The sequence below is a fragment of the Egretta garzetta genome, unplaced genomic scaffold, assembly GCF_000687185.1.
Source record: "Egretta garzetta isolate BGI_Z169 unplaced genomic scaffold, ASM68718v1 scaffold732, whole genome shotgun sequence".
In the NCBI taxonomy this organism is placed as follows: domain Eukaryota; kingdom Metazoa; phylum Chordata; class Aves; order Pelecaniformes; family Ardeidae; genus Egretta; species Egretta garzetta.
Window position 1 is genome coordinate 80078 of NW_009259029.1, and position 17507 is coordinate 97584.

General features: G+C 54.9%; 1 protein-coding gene across 1 annotated transcript in view; it reads right to left on the minus strand.

The window, feature by feature from the left end:
* COL6A1 (collagen type VI alpha 1 chain) overlaps positions 1 to 12962 on the minus strand; it is a 24720-nt gene extending 11758 nt beyond the window's left edge. Inside the window, 20 exon segments of the mRNA XM_009634676.1 lie at positions 2170 to 2232; positions 4577 to 4639; positions 4801 to 4836; positions 4926 to 4979; positions 5134 to 5196; positions 5611 to 5673; positions 6396 to 6449; positions 6698 to 6742; positions 6847 to 6873; positions 7240 to 7266; positions 7371 to 7415; positions 8240 to 8293; positions 8570 to 8614; positions 8715 to 8735; positions 8927 to 8947; positions 9039 to 9161; positions 9348 to 9507; positions 9830 to 10030; positions 11930 to 12059; positions 12854 to 12962. Coding sequence (XP_009632971.1) covers positions 2170 to 2232; positions 4577 to 4639; positions 4801 to 4836; positions 4926 to 4979; positions 5134 to 5196; positions 5611 to 5673; positions 6396 to 6449; positions 6698 to 6742; positions 6847 to 6873; positions 7240 to 7266; positions 7371 to 7415; positions 8240 to 8293; positions 8570 to 8614; positions 8715 to 8735; positions 8927 to 8947; positions 9039 to 9161; positions 9348 to 9507; positions 9830 to 10030; positions 11930 to 12059; positions 12854 to 12962 — 1404 coding nt within the window.
* Between the last annotated feature and the right edge of the window lie 4545 nt (positions 12963 to 17507).

Sequence of the window (17507 nt, forward strand, 5' to 3'; positions counted from 1 at the left end):
TTGGATAGAAAGAAGATGAAAGGGAGTCACAGGTTAGCGGGAGCCCTTTCCCCTTGCCAAGAGAAATATGGTCCGAGTGCCAGAGCTTGCAGATAACACGCCTTTAAAAACACTTGTGTTTGCCAAAGTCCTACTCTTGCCCAAGCCCAATTATGCATTTATTTTTAATTTGGCCAAGCAAAAGCATTCTTCCTCAGCTTATGGAAAAAAAGAGTCTTCGCTGCAACTGCTTTTTAGCGGGAGCCCTTTCCCCTTGCCAAGAGAAATATGGTCCGAGTGCCAGAGCTTGCAGATAACACGCCTTTAAAAACACTTGTGTTTGCCAAAGTCCTACTCTTGCCCAAGCCCAATTATGCATTTATTTTTAATTTGGCCAAGCAAAAGCATTCTTCCTCAGCTTATGGAAAAAAAGAGTCTTCGCTGCAACTGCTTTTGAAATCTCCCTGGAGTAGTGGAGGTGCTGTGCTGGGGCAGTGTCTGGTCTGGGGAGGCATCAGAGCTGCTTCTGTAACACTCCTCTCCCTGACAGGGGTTTGACCAAAGTTCAGTGCTGGGGAGGGAAAACTGGTGTCCCACAGGCTTAGTGACAGCAGGGAGACTGTTCTTTCTCTTTTTCCTCCTCCTCCCCAGCAGTGAAGGCTGGCTGGAGGCAGGATCTATCCCAGCCTGGCTCCCCACCATGCTTGCACAGCTTCGGCTCCCAGGCTTGCATGAAATCTCCACCTTAACTCTGTCTTCTGCACAGTCCTTCTCCTGCCTGGAACTTGGAATGAGCCTCTGCCACACGGAGAGCAGCTTCAGTCCTTCCTCCTTTGCTGGTGTCAGCCTGCAGCACCAGTCTATTGCATGATCACATCCAAAGAGCTGCCTTCCTACCATGACCACCTCCCAGAGCGACACCTCTCACCACAGCAGTGCCCAACAAGCTGGATGCTGCCAGATGCTCTTTGGTTGCAGCAGAAGCTCAGCTCAGCTGCAGACAGTAGGATCTGGACAATCCTCCTGTGTGAATTTGGTGCTCTTCAAGTAGCATGAGACAGGCTTGAGGGAAGCCCAACTCCAGGCAAGCACAACCCTGGCACAAGCATGTTCTCTCCCCAGGCTGCAGCATGGTGCAGATCTGCCATGGGGGTCACCCATGCTGGGGACAACGTGAATGCAACAGCAGCCCCTTCATGGCTGTCCTGTACTCCAGATCTCCTTCAGGGCTCTTCAACACTTGGTCAACCATAAAGGACTGCAAAAGCTGTCTCACCTTTGTCTGCATGTTGGTCTCCATGCTTCACCCCTTGCGGAAGTCCTGCTCCACCAGTGTGGAAATGTTTATCTCAGTGCTTCTCTGTATCTTGGGCTCCATCAAAACTCTGATGGTATGGGTATGAGGGAAGTAATCCCACAGAGCCCTGTCCAAGGGTGATGTCAAAGCATGCTTGCTCAGATGCAAAGACCCTGTTGGTCATTGCAATCAGTGCTATTGCCATGGGGGATTAACCCAGCAACACCTCCACACCCAGAGTTATTGATTGAGATCTGGGTATGTCTTTGGGAAGAAAGAGCCTTTAATTGTGCAGGGGACAGAAGCCTTCTTCAGGCTGGAGATAGCCAGCTCTGCTCTCCAGAAAGCCCGTGGGGTCTGAGAACTGTTCCTTGAGGCACATGAGGACAAGCAGATCCCAGAGCAGGAGGGCCAGACCTCGCAGCAAGCAAACTTGAGGAACGCTGGCTTTGTGACAGACTGTCTCTGAAGATGCCAAGGGTGTCAGGGACACTGCTGGGGCCCCGTCAGGCTATCCTCACTGACACAAGATGTCTCTGACTCCCTTGACTGAAGTGAGCAGAGTCTGGCCCTAGGCCTGAACATTTTGTGCGTTGCTGCAGCTTGCACTTGCCAGTTTGCCAGTCTGTCAGATGTGTTGACATCTGTTTCCATGGGATTGGGAAATGGCGTGGAGCCCAGCCCAGCAGCCAAGTCTCCATTTTTTTAGCCCTCTTCACATTCTGGGTTCTCCTAGAAATCCCTGCCCTTCTTCACCAGCTTTGCTATCCAGTCTGGAAGATGCTGGGAACTTGCCCTAAGATGCTGTGGTATCAGTTGAACCCCCTACCCCACTCTCCCCATTGCCCCAGCCTCTCCCACCTGGGATCCAGAAGGTTAATCCAAGCTCTTACCTGGTCACCAGGTGGTCCAAGAGGTCCTTCCCGCCCTTGGTCACCAGGTGGTCCAGGCTCTCCCTGAAAACAAACAGCAAGGGGATAAGAAACTCAAAAAAGGACAGGCATAGGGTGCAAAGGGCCCTGCCTGCAATGGGGAGCAGGGATGCAATACTGATAACACATGCTGGATAGAAATGCAGTCATCCAAGCAGGGAGATTCAGGTGCTGGGTAGGAAGCTATCAAAGGTGGGGAGAGAGAAAGACAGGCTAGCATGGCCACCTTGAAGCCAAGAAGACAGCCCTGAGAGGAAGACCTTCTGAAGGATGGGAGTGCTTTCCTTTGGGTGACATGTTTCAGCCCATTTTGTGCTAGAAAAGCAAATGCCTGGGGAGATCCATCTTGCAAGGCTTCTGCACATACACAGACCTGGCCCTGGCCCCAAAACCAGGTAGCAGCTTTTCCTAGCCACTCTCTGCAACCATGGCTGCTTTTGTAGAGCAGGTCCTGCCCTGGGGAGTCTGCATGGAGAGGAGTTGCTGTCCCCATGCATGGGCGGAGACTCTAGGCTAGCAGCCTCCTTCCTCCACCCCCTCTTCCTCCAGCCTGCTATCCTCGTGGAGCTAAGGGGATTTCCAAGGGAATGAGCCAGCAGATGGAGAGGGATGTCCTCACCGAGAGGTGCTCATGCTCTCTCCTCTCCTTTGCTAACACTCAGCACCCTGAGCCGGATTAGGGCTGTTTGCAGAGAACTGACAGCCCAGAAGAGCCTGGAAAACCTGAGTCTGGCTGGTTTTGCACCTCAAGAGCTCCAACAGAAGGAGATGCCTAAGGGCGGGACATGGCTTAGTTCCACTTTCACCTAGTGTGGAAAGGGAGAACCTTCCACCAGATGCAGAGCTGCATCCCAATAGGGCAGCATGTCTGCCAGACTTGGGCTGGCTCTGGGACACCTTCCCGATCTAGACCCACGGCCAACAGCAAGTAAGCCAGGGAGGCAAAAGGAGAGCTAGGAGGCATGGATCCCCCATTCCTGCAGCCCAAGGGCTTGTTGCAAGTTCCTGGCAATTCAGAAGAAGGCTTTCCCCCTGCAAAGTGGAGGAGCATTACTCCTTACAGGGTTGCATGACAGCTAAACACAGAGCTTTGCACCTTACAGCCAAGCCACCCCCAAGATCAGCCAGCGCCAAGTGCTGCAAGACAAGCAGCTTTGCACAAAGTGCAGCTCTGCCTGCAGCCCTGAGACATGGGACCAAGTCAGTCCCCAGCCCAGGGGGAAGGGAGGCATTCCAAAACTTCCCATGACAGTCACACTTGCCTTAAAACTTTGAGGAAAGCAGCTGAAAACTTGGCAACCTAAAGCTGTTGCTTGCAAGCTAGAAGCTTCCAGATGCCTAAGCTAAACAGTAAATATAAAACACAACTTCCAAAGGGCCCTGAGCGCCAGTGGAGACGTTTCTGGTGAGGCTACGCAGCCTCGTGCTTGGACTGAAACTTGGAAGGAAGCAGCCCATTGTCTGCTGAACGATTTAACTCCAGGACACTGGCGTGCCTTCATCTCCTGCACACATCTGCCCCGCACACCACGCGCAGCAGCGCTGCCGCTCCCCAAGCAGTAAACAGGAAGGGGGAGCTGCCAGCAGCCCCCTGCCAGGGTTGCACCCTCCCCAGGGTGGACCTCTGCCCGTCCCCCCTGACCCGCTGGTGGGTACTGGCTGTCTGTGCTGCAGGGACAGGGGAAGAGCAGTGAGGTGGCAGCCACCCAGCATTACTGGGACTCGGCTGGCCACCCGCTGGGATGCTGCTGCTGGGTGCCCTGGCTCCTGCCACCCCCACCCTGTGCAGCAGCACCCCTCATCCCTCCCCAGCCTTTCTGGCACCTGAGCTGCTTGCCACATGTTTGTCCTGGCCTGCCGAGGGCTCCTGCCTGTCCCCACCATGCTCATACTCAATGACTCACCCCCAGCAGGCAGGAAAAATACTTTCCTAGTGACTCCCACCCAAAAGGGGAGGGAAGGGTGTTCCCTCTCTGGTCCACACACACACACACACACACACACAGACACACACACACACAGACACACACACACACAGACACACACACACACAGACACTGCCCTGCCACTCATGGTGCCTGTGCCATCCTTCTTGAGCTACCGGTACCCCATGCAGCCCCCGAGCACCCAGAGAAGGACACCTTGCTGCTTTGCTCTCCATGAACTGGTTTTGCAGCCACGAGGCAGGGGCAGACCACCCTCTGCCTGCTGGGCATGCTCTCCTCTGGGTTTTGGCTGTTTGGTGATTAGCTGCCAGTGTAAAGGGCCAATTGCTGGGGGACAATGGCAAGTGCCCCTTAGGCTGGCAGGTAAAGGCATGACCCTGTTTGCGAGTAGCCGCTGAAAGCTGTGCTGCAGATGAGATTACCGGCTCTCCTCTCGGTCCACGGTCACCCGGTGATCCTGGAGGGCCTCTTTCTCCATTGCTGCCCTGCAAGGAAATGATGGGAACACAACATTAAGACCTGCTCCCAGCAGGAGCAAGGCCCTCCTTCATTGCCCACCTCTGAGTCAGGTCACCCGCAGCCCTCTTCCACCTCCACAGGGTACCAGCCCCTGCCCATGCCCGGCCAGCACGATGCCCTCACTTACCCGTTCTCCAGGAGGACCATCCATGCCAGGAGCACCCTGTGGAGAAAAAACAGGGGCAGTCAGGTGGTGGGGATGGCAGGCAAGCATGCACAGGGGGCATCACAGGACACAGGCAGAGGACTCACCTCATCACCCATTTCTCCTGCCGGTCCAGGCTCACCCTGGTTTCCAGGTGTGCCCTGGTTGAGCAAGCCATAGGGGTGCAAACAAGATAAGTCAGCAGGTTTTGGAGCAAAGCTTTGGGCAAGCTCTGCTTCAAAGTCAAGGTTGGAGCAGGGGACCTCTCCCTCTCACAGAGGGCAGAGGATGCTCACGCACAGACATTTCACCCACCTTCTCTCCAGGGCTGCCAGGAATCCCCTGTCGGCCAGGTTTTCCATCGTTCCCAGGCTCCCCCTTCACAAGGGCACAAGGCACCATCAACACTGCATCCAGTGCCCAGCAGTGGATTTCAGCTCCCACAACACAAAGGCCATCAGGAGCCCTGGTATACCCCAAGACCCTTTCTGGGCTGTCACCCCTCCCCAGGGAGCTCCCCATCCCCAGCAGATTGCCCCCACACACACTCCACCTGCCCAGTGTGAACCATCTTTTCACAGCAACCCCCCAGTATCTCAGGGATGCTCGTGCCAGGTTTGTGGGCACCTGCTAACCTTGGGCACGCTGGGAGTCATGCAGGCCAGACATTACTGTGGGTGATGGGCAGCATCCTCTAGCATAGGCTTGCCCCCAGTCGCCACCTCTCCCCCTCTTGCAGGAGAGGGGTCCCAGCACCCCTCCTTAAGTGTGGGGCTGGGCAGAGTGGCTCACCTTTCCTCCCTTGGGTCCGTAAGCACCAGGATCTCCCTTTGGTCCCGGTGGGCCTTGAGCTCCCTGTTGAAAATAAAGGCAGCATCGCTGAAAACCAAGCTGGTATCACTATCCATGGGAAATTGGGCATGGACAGAGCATCCCAGCCACCTGACCCACAGCCCTCCCGTTGGGACGGGACAGACAGGAGGGACATGTACTCAGGAGCGATGCAGGGATGGCATGGTACTCTTGCACCATGAAGCTGCGCAAGCAATGCTGTGGCCACATTGCTGAAACACTGCAAAACTGAGCGTGCTTCTGCAGCTCAGGGGAAAATGGCAGAAAAGGTGGTGGTTGGACTGCTGCAGCAGAGAAACTGGAGAAATGCAATGTCAGAATAATGTTTTCTAGAGCCCTCCAAAATCTCCAATATTTTCTTTGTGGCTGGTCACAGCAGGCTGAAATTGGTTAATTCTGGGTTGCCTGTCTGGCACTGATTGCTTCTTTGCCGAGTTCCCTGTGCTGAATAGCTCCTGGCCAAGGGCTCCCCCAGCATGGAACTTTGCAGGCAGCCTGGTGTAATGGAGGATAGCTTCCAGGCAAGGACAAGGCTGACTGCCCTGGGGACATGCCCGAGCTGCCATGTCTGGCATGAGCATTGCATATCTAGAGGCATATTTCCAAGCATGGCAACTTGTTCTCACAGCTGCCTTTCTTGGGGGGCTCCCCATTTCCATGTGCCATCATGGCAGACCTGTTGTGATGGTTCATTCACATGCAAGGGGCACCCACAGGGTACGTACATCAAATCCAGGTGAGCCTTTGCAGCCAGGTAACCCAGGGTATCCGGCTTCACCCTATCAGAGAGACAAAGCAGGGGTCTCCATGAGCAGAGCTCGTGGGAAGACCCCATCATCCATCATCCCAGAGCCTTGAAAGGGACATCCCAGTCCTGTCTCTGGCTGGCAGGTGGACAACCCTGCAGGGAGGGAGCCCTGCTGCCCCATGTGGGACACTGGCTTCATTCCCAGGCCTCACAATGGTTTTGGAGGGGCAAAAGTCAGGGTCCTCAGGCTAAGCAAAGTGTGCTGGAGCAGAGATTTACCTTCATGCCATCAATGCCATCAATTCCACGCCTGCCCTTCTCACCCTGAAACAGAGAATAGGAACCATGAAGAACTGATTTCCAAAGACCCTTCTCCCCCCACCAGGCATCAACCAGAAACAATAAATGGCACAAAAGCAGAGGCTAACCTTGGCTCCTTTGGCTCCTCTCGAGCCCTGCAAAAGGAAGGAGAGAGATATTAGGCCCCTGTGCAGAGCAGATCCATCCTCCCAAAATGCTGCGGTTCCCACACCAGCTCAGTCCGAGGGTGCAGGCATTCACCATGCCCCTGCACGCTGCTGGTCTCTCCCGTTCTGCCTGGCTGTGTCCATTGCATGGTGCTTATCTGATACCCAAGCTGTGTCAGCTGCAAACTGACTGATCCCACCAGACCCTTGCTCCTGGCACACGGGCAGCGCTGGCAGGAGGGACGGATGTGCAGGCACATACCAGACCCCAACACCATGCAGCTGCAGGGGCAGCCTGGGGTAATGAAGCAGGGGGACACAGAGACCTCCCCCCAGCATCCTTGCTGTCCTCACCTTTTCTCCTCGACTTCCTTTGTCACCCTAGAGAGGAAAGGAGAGAGAAAAACAGGAGAATGAAAACACTTGAAGCACAAAGCCTGTGGCCCATCTAGGAACCATGCCTGTGGCCATGCAGTCCCACGTACCTTCATTCCTTGGTAGCCAACAGGTCCCATGTCCCCTGGCCTGCCCTAGAGGACAGAAACATGGTGTTACAGCAGCAGATACTGTCACCACCATTGCCATGAGGCAGTTTCACCCCAGGCTCTCGATGTGGGGCTCAGGCACCAGCTGCCATACCCTCCCACAGGAGGCTCTCCCATAACTCTGCTCCTTGTTTGCCTGATCTGGGAGCATGGGCTCACTGTGGAGAGCAGAGGAGACCTGCCTTCACTTCCACCATCTCCAGCCCTTCCTGGGGGTGAGGGAAACCGGGTGCTTGGGCACACATCGTCTGGGATGAAAGGTAAGGGCAGAAAACCCTTGGGAAGGAAAAATGCATGGAGTTTCCAAACTGGGAATGCACAGGATGAGTAACTGCACACTCACGTGCGTGTGAGAAACGCACCTCCCAAAAATAAATGTACCTAGTAAAAAGAAAAGGGAGGAGGAGGGAAATAGTTTCCTCATACTATTAGCATATTATTTGTCTAAGGTTTCCCTGTAACACTGCTGTGCTTGTTGTGTCAGAGGATGCGGGAGGGAGCCCAGAGTCCACCCCTGGGCTGGCATACATGAGTCAGAGATGTGTCCTCCAGGAGGAATGGCTATTTTGGGCAAGAAACAAGGAAGCCTTGTAGCAACAGAGGAGCGGGGGCACTCTGCTGTCCACCAGGAGCCACTGCTCATCAGGGTAGCTGTGGAGGGGGACAGCAGGAGGTGACCCCACTGACTACCCGGTGGAAACAGGGTGGTGCAGGGGCAAAGGCTGGTGAGGGTGTGCCTGAGAGGTCTGGCCAGAAGTGGTTGAAAAATAGCCTCTGCACAGAGTCATCAGGGTCAGTCCTTTACTTACTGGGTCTCCAGCCTCTCCTTTCTGGCCGGGAAGACCTGGCTTGCCTCTTTCTCCCTGCAATACAGGACAGAAATAAAGTTAGCTCATCATCCCCAGGAACAGAACATTGACCTGTTGAAAGGAGAGCAGGGAGGATGGTAGCAGCAATGTTCCATGGATGTGGGGAACAGATGACGCCGGCCACATGGGAGCATGGTGTGGGTCCTCATCCACCTCTCCATGGGGCAGTGGCGGGGTGCTGAGGACCCATGCCCCACTGGTCTCTGAGGATCCCCAGCGAGCCCATCCCACCACCCCGCTCCCACAGTGTGGCTGCTGCTGGTCCCTCACCTCATTGCCTGGGTCACCGGGAGGTCCAGGGGGCCCTCGGGGAGGCTGCAGGAGAGAGGTACGGGTTAGACCAGCCACTGAGGCACAGCCTGGTGCCATGGGGGTGTGAGGGAAGGGAACAGGGGGTCTCAAAAGCCTGTCTCACCTGGCACTCAAACGAGCAGCACTGCTCAGAGAGAAGGAGAAAACAGCATTAGAGGCAGCAGGCAGCACCAGGCCCAGGCTGCACCCTGCTCGAGGGGAGCTCCCTAGGCTGGCAGGAGCCAGGTAGGGTCTGCCTGCAGGACAGGGCTCTGCCACCAAGCCCCCGCTTGGCTGTGGGTGATCAGGAAGAGCAGGGCTCCAGGGGACACTCACCGATTGCTCCGTGTTAACTTTCTGCAAGACAAGAAAGCAAAGAGAGGGGCTTTGAGAGGGACGTGTGAGCCCGGGGAGGCGGTGGGCTGGGGAGGGGGTGGGCGTTGCTCACAATCATGTCGATGATGGTGTTGATGGTTTCCTCCACATCGACACCCTTGGTTGGCTTCAGGCTGGTGGCAGTGAAGTTGCGGCGGTAGGCCTGGTCTGTGGCAATGATGTTGAGCCGCTGGTCCTAGGGTTGGGGGGTGGGGAGGGCAGAGTGAGACCTGCAGGGACTCATGCAGGACCTGTCCCCAGAGACTATCCTGGGGGCCTGCATCCTCTCTCCAGGGAGGTGCTCCAAGGGGCACTCAGAGCACCCTTCGCCGTGTTGGCGAGTGGGACACTGCAGGGAGCATCCCTGCTGTGTGGTCCCTACCAGGTGGTTGGGGGAGATGGCAACAGAGAACACTTTGATCCCCAAATGCTTGGCTTCATTTGCAGCATCATCCAGGCCTCCACAGGGCTCCTTGTATCCTTCCAAGGGGTGTCCATCAGTCACCACGATCAGATATTTATTTTCCTTGTGATGGGAGCCACTGCAAGGGTTTAAACACATGATTTAATGTTGCAAGGATTTAACAGATTTAGCTGGAGAGGAATGGCTTGGGGACCTCTGGACATTCACTCCAGGCAGCGCCCCAGCCTATGGTCTGGGCTTGCCTCATCCTAGCAGAGCCGGAGCACCAGCAACCTGCCATCCCCGTGCCTATTTTGCGCCTAGGTGACCTCCTCTCCCACCCTAGGGACAGCTCTGCACAGTGCACAGGAACATCCTATCCCCAAAGCTCCCAGTCTCCATCCACCATGGCCATACCACAAGCATCACTCCCTCCGCCTGCACTGGCCCCAATGCCTTACCTGATGAGCAACTCCTCAATGCCCCGCTTTATGGCACAGTCTGTGTAGGTACCCTTCCCGATGTAGTTCACAGCCGAGACACGGTTCTTCAGCTCGTTCCGGCCACTGGGCATCGAGGTGAGGCTCTTGATGAGCACGACCTCGTCGCTGTAGTGCAGTGCCCCAGCATTCCACACTAGGTTGCGGTCGCAGCGGTAGTACCTGTGCAGACACATCAGGACACATGCTTCCAGCACCTTCATCCACACCCTGCCACCACCTCCACTTCACTTGCACTGGCCCCCCATGAAAATCCTCTGCCAAACAGTGCTAGGTCTCCTTGCTCTCCTGCAAGGCTGGGATGTGCTTCACGTGCAGAGCCCAGTCATGGGAGCAGGGCAGTTTGTTCAGCCGGTGGAAGGGCAAAGGAGTGCAGCTGGTGGATGTCCACAGGGGTCAGACAATTTGGCAGAGATGCTTCCTGAAGAGGTACCAGGCTGCAGTGGCTGGAGCTGAGCAGGAGATGCTAGGCCAGACAGCCCAATGCATGTTTGCAAGACAGGTAATTGCCAAAACACCCCACCCAGGACCACAGCAAGTTTTCCACTGCAGGATGTGTTAAAATCAAAGAGAGATGCCTCCCTCCGAAGGATGCTCTGACTCACAGAGGCATGAGCATGTGTTGAAGCACTGTCCTGTGGGCTGACATAGCCTGCACCTGTGACTCCCTGGGACAGAGGCATCATGACTCCCTGTGCTTTGGCCAGTGCCCCCAAAAGGGTCTTTTCAGGATGCTGGGGCCAATCCCAAAGGGATGGGATTGCACAACTCCCTCGCTTCCCCAAGCTCATCTTCTCTCTGCCCAGCAGGACCTTTCCCAAAGCCACCCAAGCACTGCCTACTGCTCTCCTCTCCACTCCACCGCTGCTGGTTGCCTTGCCATCACCCATACCAGCCGTGTCGTGCATGCTGTTGGGTGCCTGGCAGCATAGCGCGCACAGTGGTGGCTTGCAGGGAGATGTCTCCAGAGCAGGTAGAGAGGAGCAGGGTGGGCACAGGGGTGTTTGGGATGGGCTCAGGAAGTCTGCACACAGCAGAGGCTCTGGACAAAGCCCAGTGCCTTGCTTAGGAGAGAGTCATGCTGCATTGATGGAGGCCTGGGAGGTTGTTCCAAAGCATGAGGCTGCTGATCACTCAATACCTTGTAAGGTAGCTCTCCTGCCTGGGCAATGAGTAGGTGAGCTACTAGTCCCCTCCCACCTGTCTTGAGATGGGAACCTTGCCCCTCCAGCTCCCTCCAGCTCGTGCAGCACTGGGACATCCCACTGGTGCCCCTCTGGGCACCAGCACACATCTCCTCCTGCCCCAAGGACCAGAACCCACATGCCTCCAGGACTCGTGGTGCTTCTGTGCATCCCTGCATCTCCTGCCAGCAGGCAAACCATGGCCTTTGCCTCCAGCTCTTCCCAGCATTACCCCCCTCTGGGATCTGGGAGCTTTGGTACCCCTGGGTGCCCTCACCCTGGGAAAGCCAGGGTCAGACCTGGCTTGGTGGCAGTAAGATTGGGTGAACAGGAGGCAGGGAGGGCTGGGCAGCAGGGTAGTTAAACGGCACTCCACAGGGGGCCCCAAAGCTGGGTTCAGTGCTGCAGGGTATCCTGGGGATTGCCAGTTGCAAGGGAGGGTTTGCTCTGCGGGGTGCCCATGAGTGCTGGGTTTAATGTCAGAGGTGCCCTGCTGCCACCCAAGCACCTGGGTTGTCCTGGGCCTGAGCAGCTGGTGGCACAGGGATCAGCATCGCTTTGGCCCTACAGAATAACCACACGTCCAACTGGAGGTGGTGGGGCTGGGGTACCACATCTGTCACTCCAGGAAGCCCTTTCTTTCCCCAGGGTGGGTGCAGGCAACCCTGCTAAAAGCACACTGTTGCCCTCAGCACAGACGGAGCAGAAACAGGGCGGCCGCAGACCGAGAGAGGGAGGAGATGCTCCCACCACCCTCCCCAGCATCCCTTCTTTCTGTGTCTTCCTCCTTAGACAGGCACACAGAGTGGTCTCAGCACCCCACCCTGCACCAGGACCCATCCTTAAAGCAGCCTGGACGAAACCCTGGGAAATGTACCTGTTTGTCAGCTTATCAATGAACTGATTGGTGAAATCTTTCACTTGGGTAACCAGGTCCCCAAAGGGCTTCACCCTAAGGGCAACGCTCTCTGAGGTGTCCAGGACGAAGAACAGATCCACGGGGCAGTCTGGGAAGAAGCAGAGAAGCAGGAGTCAGCAGGCAGCCCTGCTGCACCTCCTCCCCAGCACAGGCTCCCCGCACCGCCGGCAGGCATGACTGCAGCCCAACTCCCCTCCCAGCAGGCTCCCAGGATCTGTGCTAAGGGGACCACTTTCACATCCTAAACCCACGCGAGACATGCAAGCACACACGCATGGGTGAGCTTGCTTATTTCTGTTTTGGCATCAAGGTTAAGCTGGATTGAGCACATGTTCAGAAAACATCAGTTTGTGGCATTTAACAGCTTCCTATACTTTTTTTCCATTTACATTACGAGACTTATCTTTGCAAGACCAACACCAGTTATATAAAATAACATGCAACTACAGCAACCACTTGAAAAAATAAACCAAGACATGATAGCAATTAACCCAATGAAAATTTAATAATCTTCTGACACAACCTGGCACAAATATCATTGCAGAGGAGAGTAAAGCACCTTAACAGCCAGTGCCAAAACCAAAATCTTTCAGAAAGCTAAACACTATTATTCTCCCCTCAATGCATCCCAGTGCTAGTGGTGACACCTGACAAGACAGAGCCAAGGAGGAAGAGCTAAAAAAAAAAAATATTAAAACTGAGTATGTCTTGCAGATCCTCTCTAATCACTCTCCTCGGCAAACACAACCCTTCCCCCAAACGTCCTGACAAAGCTGTGGCCGTGTGCGGCAGCGGAGGCATCCGCCGAGGAGAGAAACAGTAGCCGGACTTCTCTGCTGACCCCGGGGAGGAAAAATACCCTGGGAAGCAGCCCAGGCTTACCTTCTGCATTTGCGACCCGAGTGGTGATTTCTGGGCCCTGAGCCCACGAGCCCCTCCCCAGGAAGCCAGCCGGGAGCAGCAAAGTGAATAGAAAGTCTCGCAGCCTCATTTTGCTTGGTTCAGATTACCATCGAGCTGGATTGAAGAAAAAAAGCAGGGAAGGATAACCCAGTAGCTGAGAGAGGCCGTGGTCCTGAGGCAGGAGTTGCTGAAGATATTTTTTACCACTTTCTCCTTGGTTTCCGTGGGAGGAAGAGCAGGAGGGTAAGGGTGAGGAGGAGACTTCTCCAGCCTGAGGACAGAGGGAGGGATCAGGGGCTGTCAGCTGTGAGTCAGAAATGAACGAGGCATTTCTCCTTACCCTGCTTCTGGACATTGCTGTACCTGCGATGGCACCCTGGATACTGGTGCCTGGGGTGTCCGCAAGCCCCACACATGGAGCCCTGGCACAGTCAGTGCCCAGCATCAGCATTCCCCTTGGGGGCCAGCCTGTTCTATGGGGCAGGGGGGCTCGGGGAACCTGCAAGACTGCTCCCTCCCCTCTCCTGGGCCAAGAAATCTGGAGGCAGAGGGACAGACATTCCCATCACATCCCACCTGAATGAGAGCTGGCCTGCATTGCCCTGCTAACCAGGTGCGTCCCTGCGACAGGGCAGAGCTGGAGCTGTCCCACAGCCACTCAGGGATGGAGGTACCATGGAGGCACCATGTTTTTGGAGAAGCACCTTCCTCCCTGACTTCCAGGGCTTTCCACTCAACTAAGTCAGGAACCTGAGGGGCAAGCTGAGAAAAACCCCACAGGGACCCCCACAGACTGGGAATGACCCCCTGTTAAGCCCAGTAGCTAGAAGCAGGGGGTGCCTGGAGATGAGCATCTTCCCATCCTGTCTGATGGCAGGAGAGCCTGAGAACCTGCAGCAATGGGGAGTCAGACCCCCACAGCAAGGCCCCCCAGAGTGTTGTAGTCTCCATGGCCAGCACTGGAGACAAGTCCCATGCTGCTGAACTCAGACCCAGAAGCAGGTACTGTCAAACCCCTCATTACAGTGGGAGCATTAACTGCTATCAGGGAGAGAGGTGAAATGCCTGGAGGCTGATCCTGCTACAGCTGTAACCTGCTCCCACAGGTATAGGAGGGGACCAAAGGCTGTCATTGAATAGCAAATTGACATGTTGTCCAGGCCAAGGAGACACCTTGCCTTTGAAAGCTGAAATGAAACCCAGAGAAGGGCTTGATTTGGGCCATGCAGAGCATCCTGTGGAAGCGCATAGGACCAGGATGGCTCCAATGGGCAAAGAGTCAGCAGCATGAACCCAGCCAGTACAGATGTTTTGCACACAAGTTGGTTTCACAAAGGCAGCAGGATACCTGCCACTCTGCTTTGAGGGACCACACCAGGCTGGCTGCCACCTCCATCACCCTGCCTTTCACACACAACTACTCTGGCAGCACTTCTTTGTGAACGATCAGGAGAAAATGTCATAGGCTTGGCTGTAGGAAGGGGTCTCAAGTTGAGACAACTAAAAAAAAAAAAAGCTGTAGCTCCACTGATTACAAATTACATCAGTGGAGGAGCCTGTCCACACTATCACGGCAGATGCATCAAATAATGGCTCTCTGGATAAACAACATCCAAAGTCAGTGGGGAAAAACACGCAGACTGTGCTGAATTGAAACCTCATAAACCCAACAGCACAACAGGCGTTGTTCTTCACACCAACACAAATTTAGGTGCATCTATGGGAGCTGATGTTTAAACAAAGGAAAGAGGAGAAACTGGTGGTCTCAAGGAGGGGCAGGACTGCTGCTGGGCACTGCTGAATCCTGTCTCTGCAGCTCCTCCTGGCCTTTGGAGAGCCTCAGGGTACCATGTGCTTTGGCTGAGGGGCAGCCAGACCAGCAGGGCTCCTCCTTGGAGGGAGGCTGGGCAGCATCGGGGGAGTGACGCTAAGATCCAAAACAAAACTCTGTGTGTTGAGGGCAGGAAGAGACACCCCAGCCTCAAAAGAGCAAGATGTTTGATGTGCTGAAGAAAGTGGTTTTCCCCCAGCCAAAAAGCTTTAGTAACAGCATGAAGCTGGCTGGTGTAAATAGCCACCCAGGTATAGAAGTAGGTGGGCTTTGCAGAGCTGTGCTGGTGGCACCAGAAAATGGAGACACCGAAAGGCAAATTTTCAAGGCATTGCAAAGCTACTGAAGATGCTCTCCTAGAGAGCAAGTGTGTCCAGGGAGAAATCCTACTGTGTGACAGTTCACAGGGGGGTTAGACCCAATTTGGCTGTCCAGCACACCTCCTCAGGGCTCCCGTGAGGGAGCTCACCTGGGATTTCGAAAACCAGCCAGAGGCTCCCAGGAATGAGGGTGCTGGGAAGGGACCCATCTTCATGCATCAACTCAGCAGAGGCATCCTGTGAATCTGCATACCAGAGACATTTCTTCTCTACTTTCTCTCTTCCTCTCCCCCTTTCCCTCCCAGGGAATTACCCAGAGGAGCAGAAGAGCTGATCCCCCTGCTTCAAAAAGCACATGCATCTCAGGAACAGCCCAGCCGCTCCACAGAGCCTTGCAAGCTGGAAGCCAGTTGGTCGAGCCAGCAAAGACTTAATGATAATGGTATGGTTTGTGCAGAGCGCTGCTGACCGTATATGGCACCGCACAGCTGCAGCCTGTCAGCCCCCGTGCGCCCTGTCAGGGGAAGCCCACAAAGCCCTCCACCCCACAGGGACCCTGCTCCCTTTCTGGCACCCAGCTTCAGGGACTGTTATTAGGCATGACATCCCAGCTACATCCCCTCTGCTGTCCAACCAGACCATGGGCTTGGATCAGTGTCCGGCTTCAAAATAATTTTAAAGCATTGCCATTTCCAGGTCATGCAGTGCTAAACCGGGGCCAGCAGCATCCCTGGGGCATTGAACGGCCATTTCCTTGGAAAAGTGTGGGCTAGTTTTGCAGAAATCCAGCTGATAGCTGGACACCAGTTTGTAGGCTGACCCCAAGGGTGTTGCAATCATTGGCCCTAGCAGCGTGCCCTTGTGTCCTGAAATCTAAGGACACGTGCCTATGAAGTATGTCCCCTTTCCCTTCTTCAGGCAAGGCCAGGGAAGCGGGGCCCTATGGCTCTGCCACACCGGGTCCTCCAGGAGCAGGGGACCCCCTCCATATGTGGGGCCAGCATCCATCCAGGGCACCATACAGACGGGCAAGGGGAGCCCCTTCATGGAGCCTGCATGTCCTGGGGAATGAGCACTCCCCATCCCAAGTCCCAGCCCACAGCACTGCATTACACAGCAAGCAATAAACTTTTACTCCAATTCCAGACCAAACTGGGGTGCAGGAAAAAAGTGCACTTGGGACAGAAATTTTGCTTTTTCGTCTCCCAGAGATTGAGAAAAGAATGTGTTTGCTCCATTTTTCTGCTATCAACTCTTTCATGCAACCTTTCCTTCCCTTTGATCACGTCCCCTTAGAAATGGAAAACGCTCCTTCCACAGGAAATATGGAAATGAGCTGAAATGAATTCCCCTGGAAAAAGACAGGATTGATCCCCCCAGCATCCATTTCCTTGGAAAAGTGTGGGCTAGTTTTGCAGAAATCCAGCTGATAGCTGGACACCAGTTTGTAGGCTGACCCCAAGGGTGTTGCAATCATTGGCCCTAGCAGCGTGCCCTTGTGTCCTGAAATCTAAGGACACGTGCCTATGAAGTATGTCCCCTTTCCCTTCTTCAGGCAAGGCCAGGGAAGCGGGGCCCTATGGGCTCTGCCACACCGGGTCCTCCAGGAGCAGGGGACCCCCTCCATATGTGGGGCCAGCATCCATCCAGGGCACCATACAGACGGGCAAGGGGAGCCCCTTCATGGAGCCTGCATGTCCTGGGGAATGAGCACTCCCCATCCCAAGTCCCAGCCCACAGCACTGCATTACACAGCAAGCAATAAACTTTTACTCCAATTCCAGACCAAACTGGGGTGCAGGAAAAAAGTGCACTTGGGACAGAAATTTTGCTTTTTCGTCTCCCAGAGATTGAGAAAAGAATGTGTTTGCTCCATTTTTCTGCTATCAACTCTTTCATGCAACCTTTCCTTCCCTTTGATCACGTCCCCTTAGAAATGGAAAACGCTCCTTCCACAGGAAATATGGAAATGAGCTGAAATGAATTCCCCTGGAAAAAGACAGGATTGATCCCCCCAGCATGATCATAACCAAAGGGTGCTTTGGAAAGCAGAGAACAACTGAGTTCCAGGTTTCCAGATCCATCTTCTGCAGCTGGGGCTACTTTGTCTTCTCACACAGCCCTGGGAGATGCCACAATTAACAAACACTGAAATTTCCCTGTTTGCAACCAGATGCAGCACACCAGCATCCTGCCAGCTGGCTGTGCCACCTTTCCCCTACTCCTGGGGACCTGAGCACCCAAGACTTGCTAAGTGTTTGGGATGGTGAAGGCATTTGCTAGGAGATGTTTCCGTGTGCTCTGGTTACCATGGGCTGCACCTCCCCAGGCTGGCTGTAGGACCCCAGCCCCAGCAAGGCGCATGACCCAGCTTGCCCATGGCTCAGCTGCTGGCCACCATTGGCTGCCTCATCTCTGTGCTCAGACCTGTGCAATGGGAGCAGTCATGGTCTGAGCCAAGCGCTGTGCCAACCACAAACCC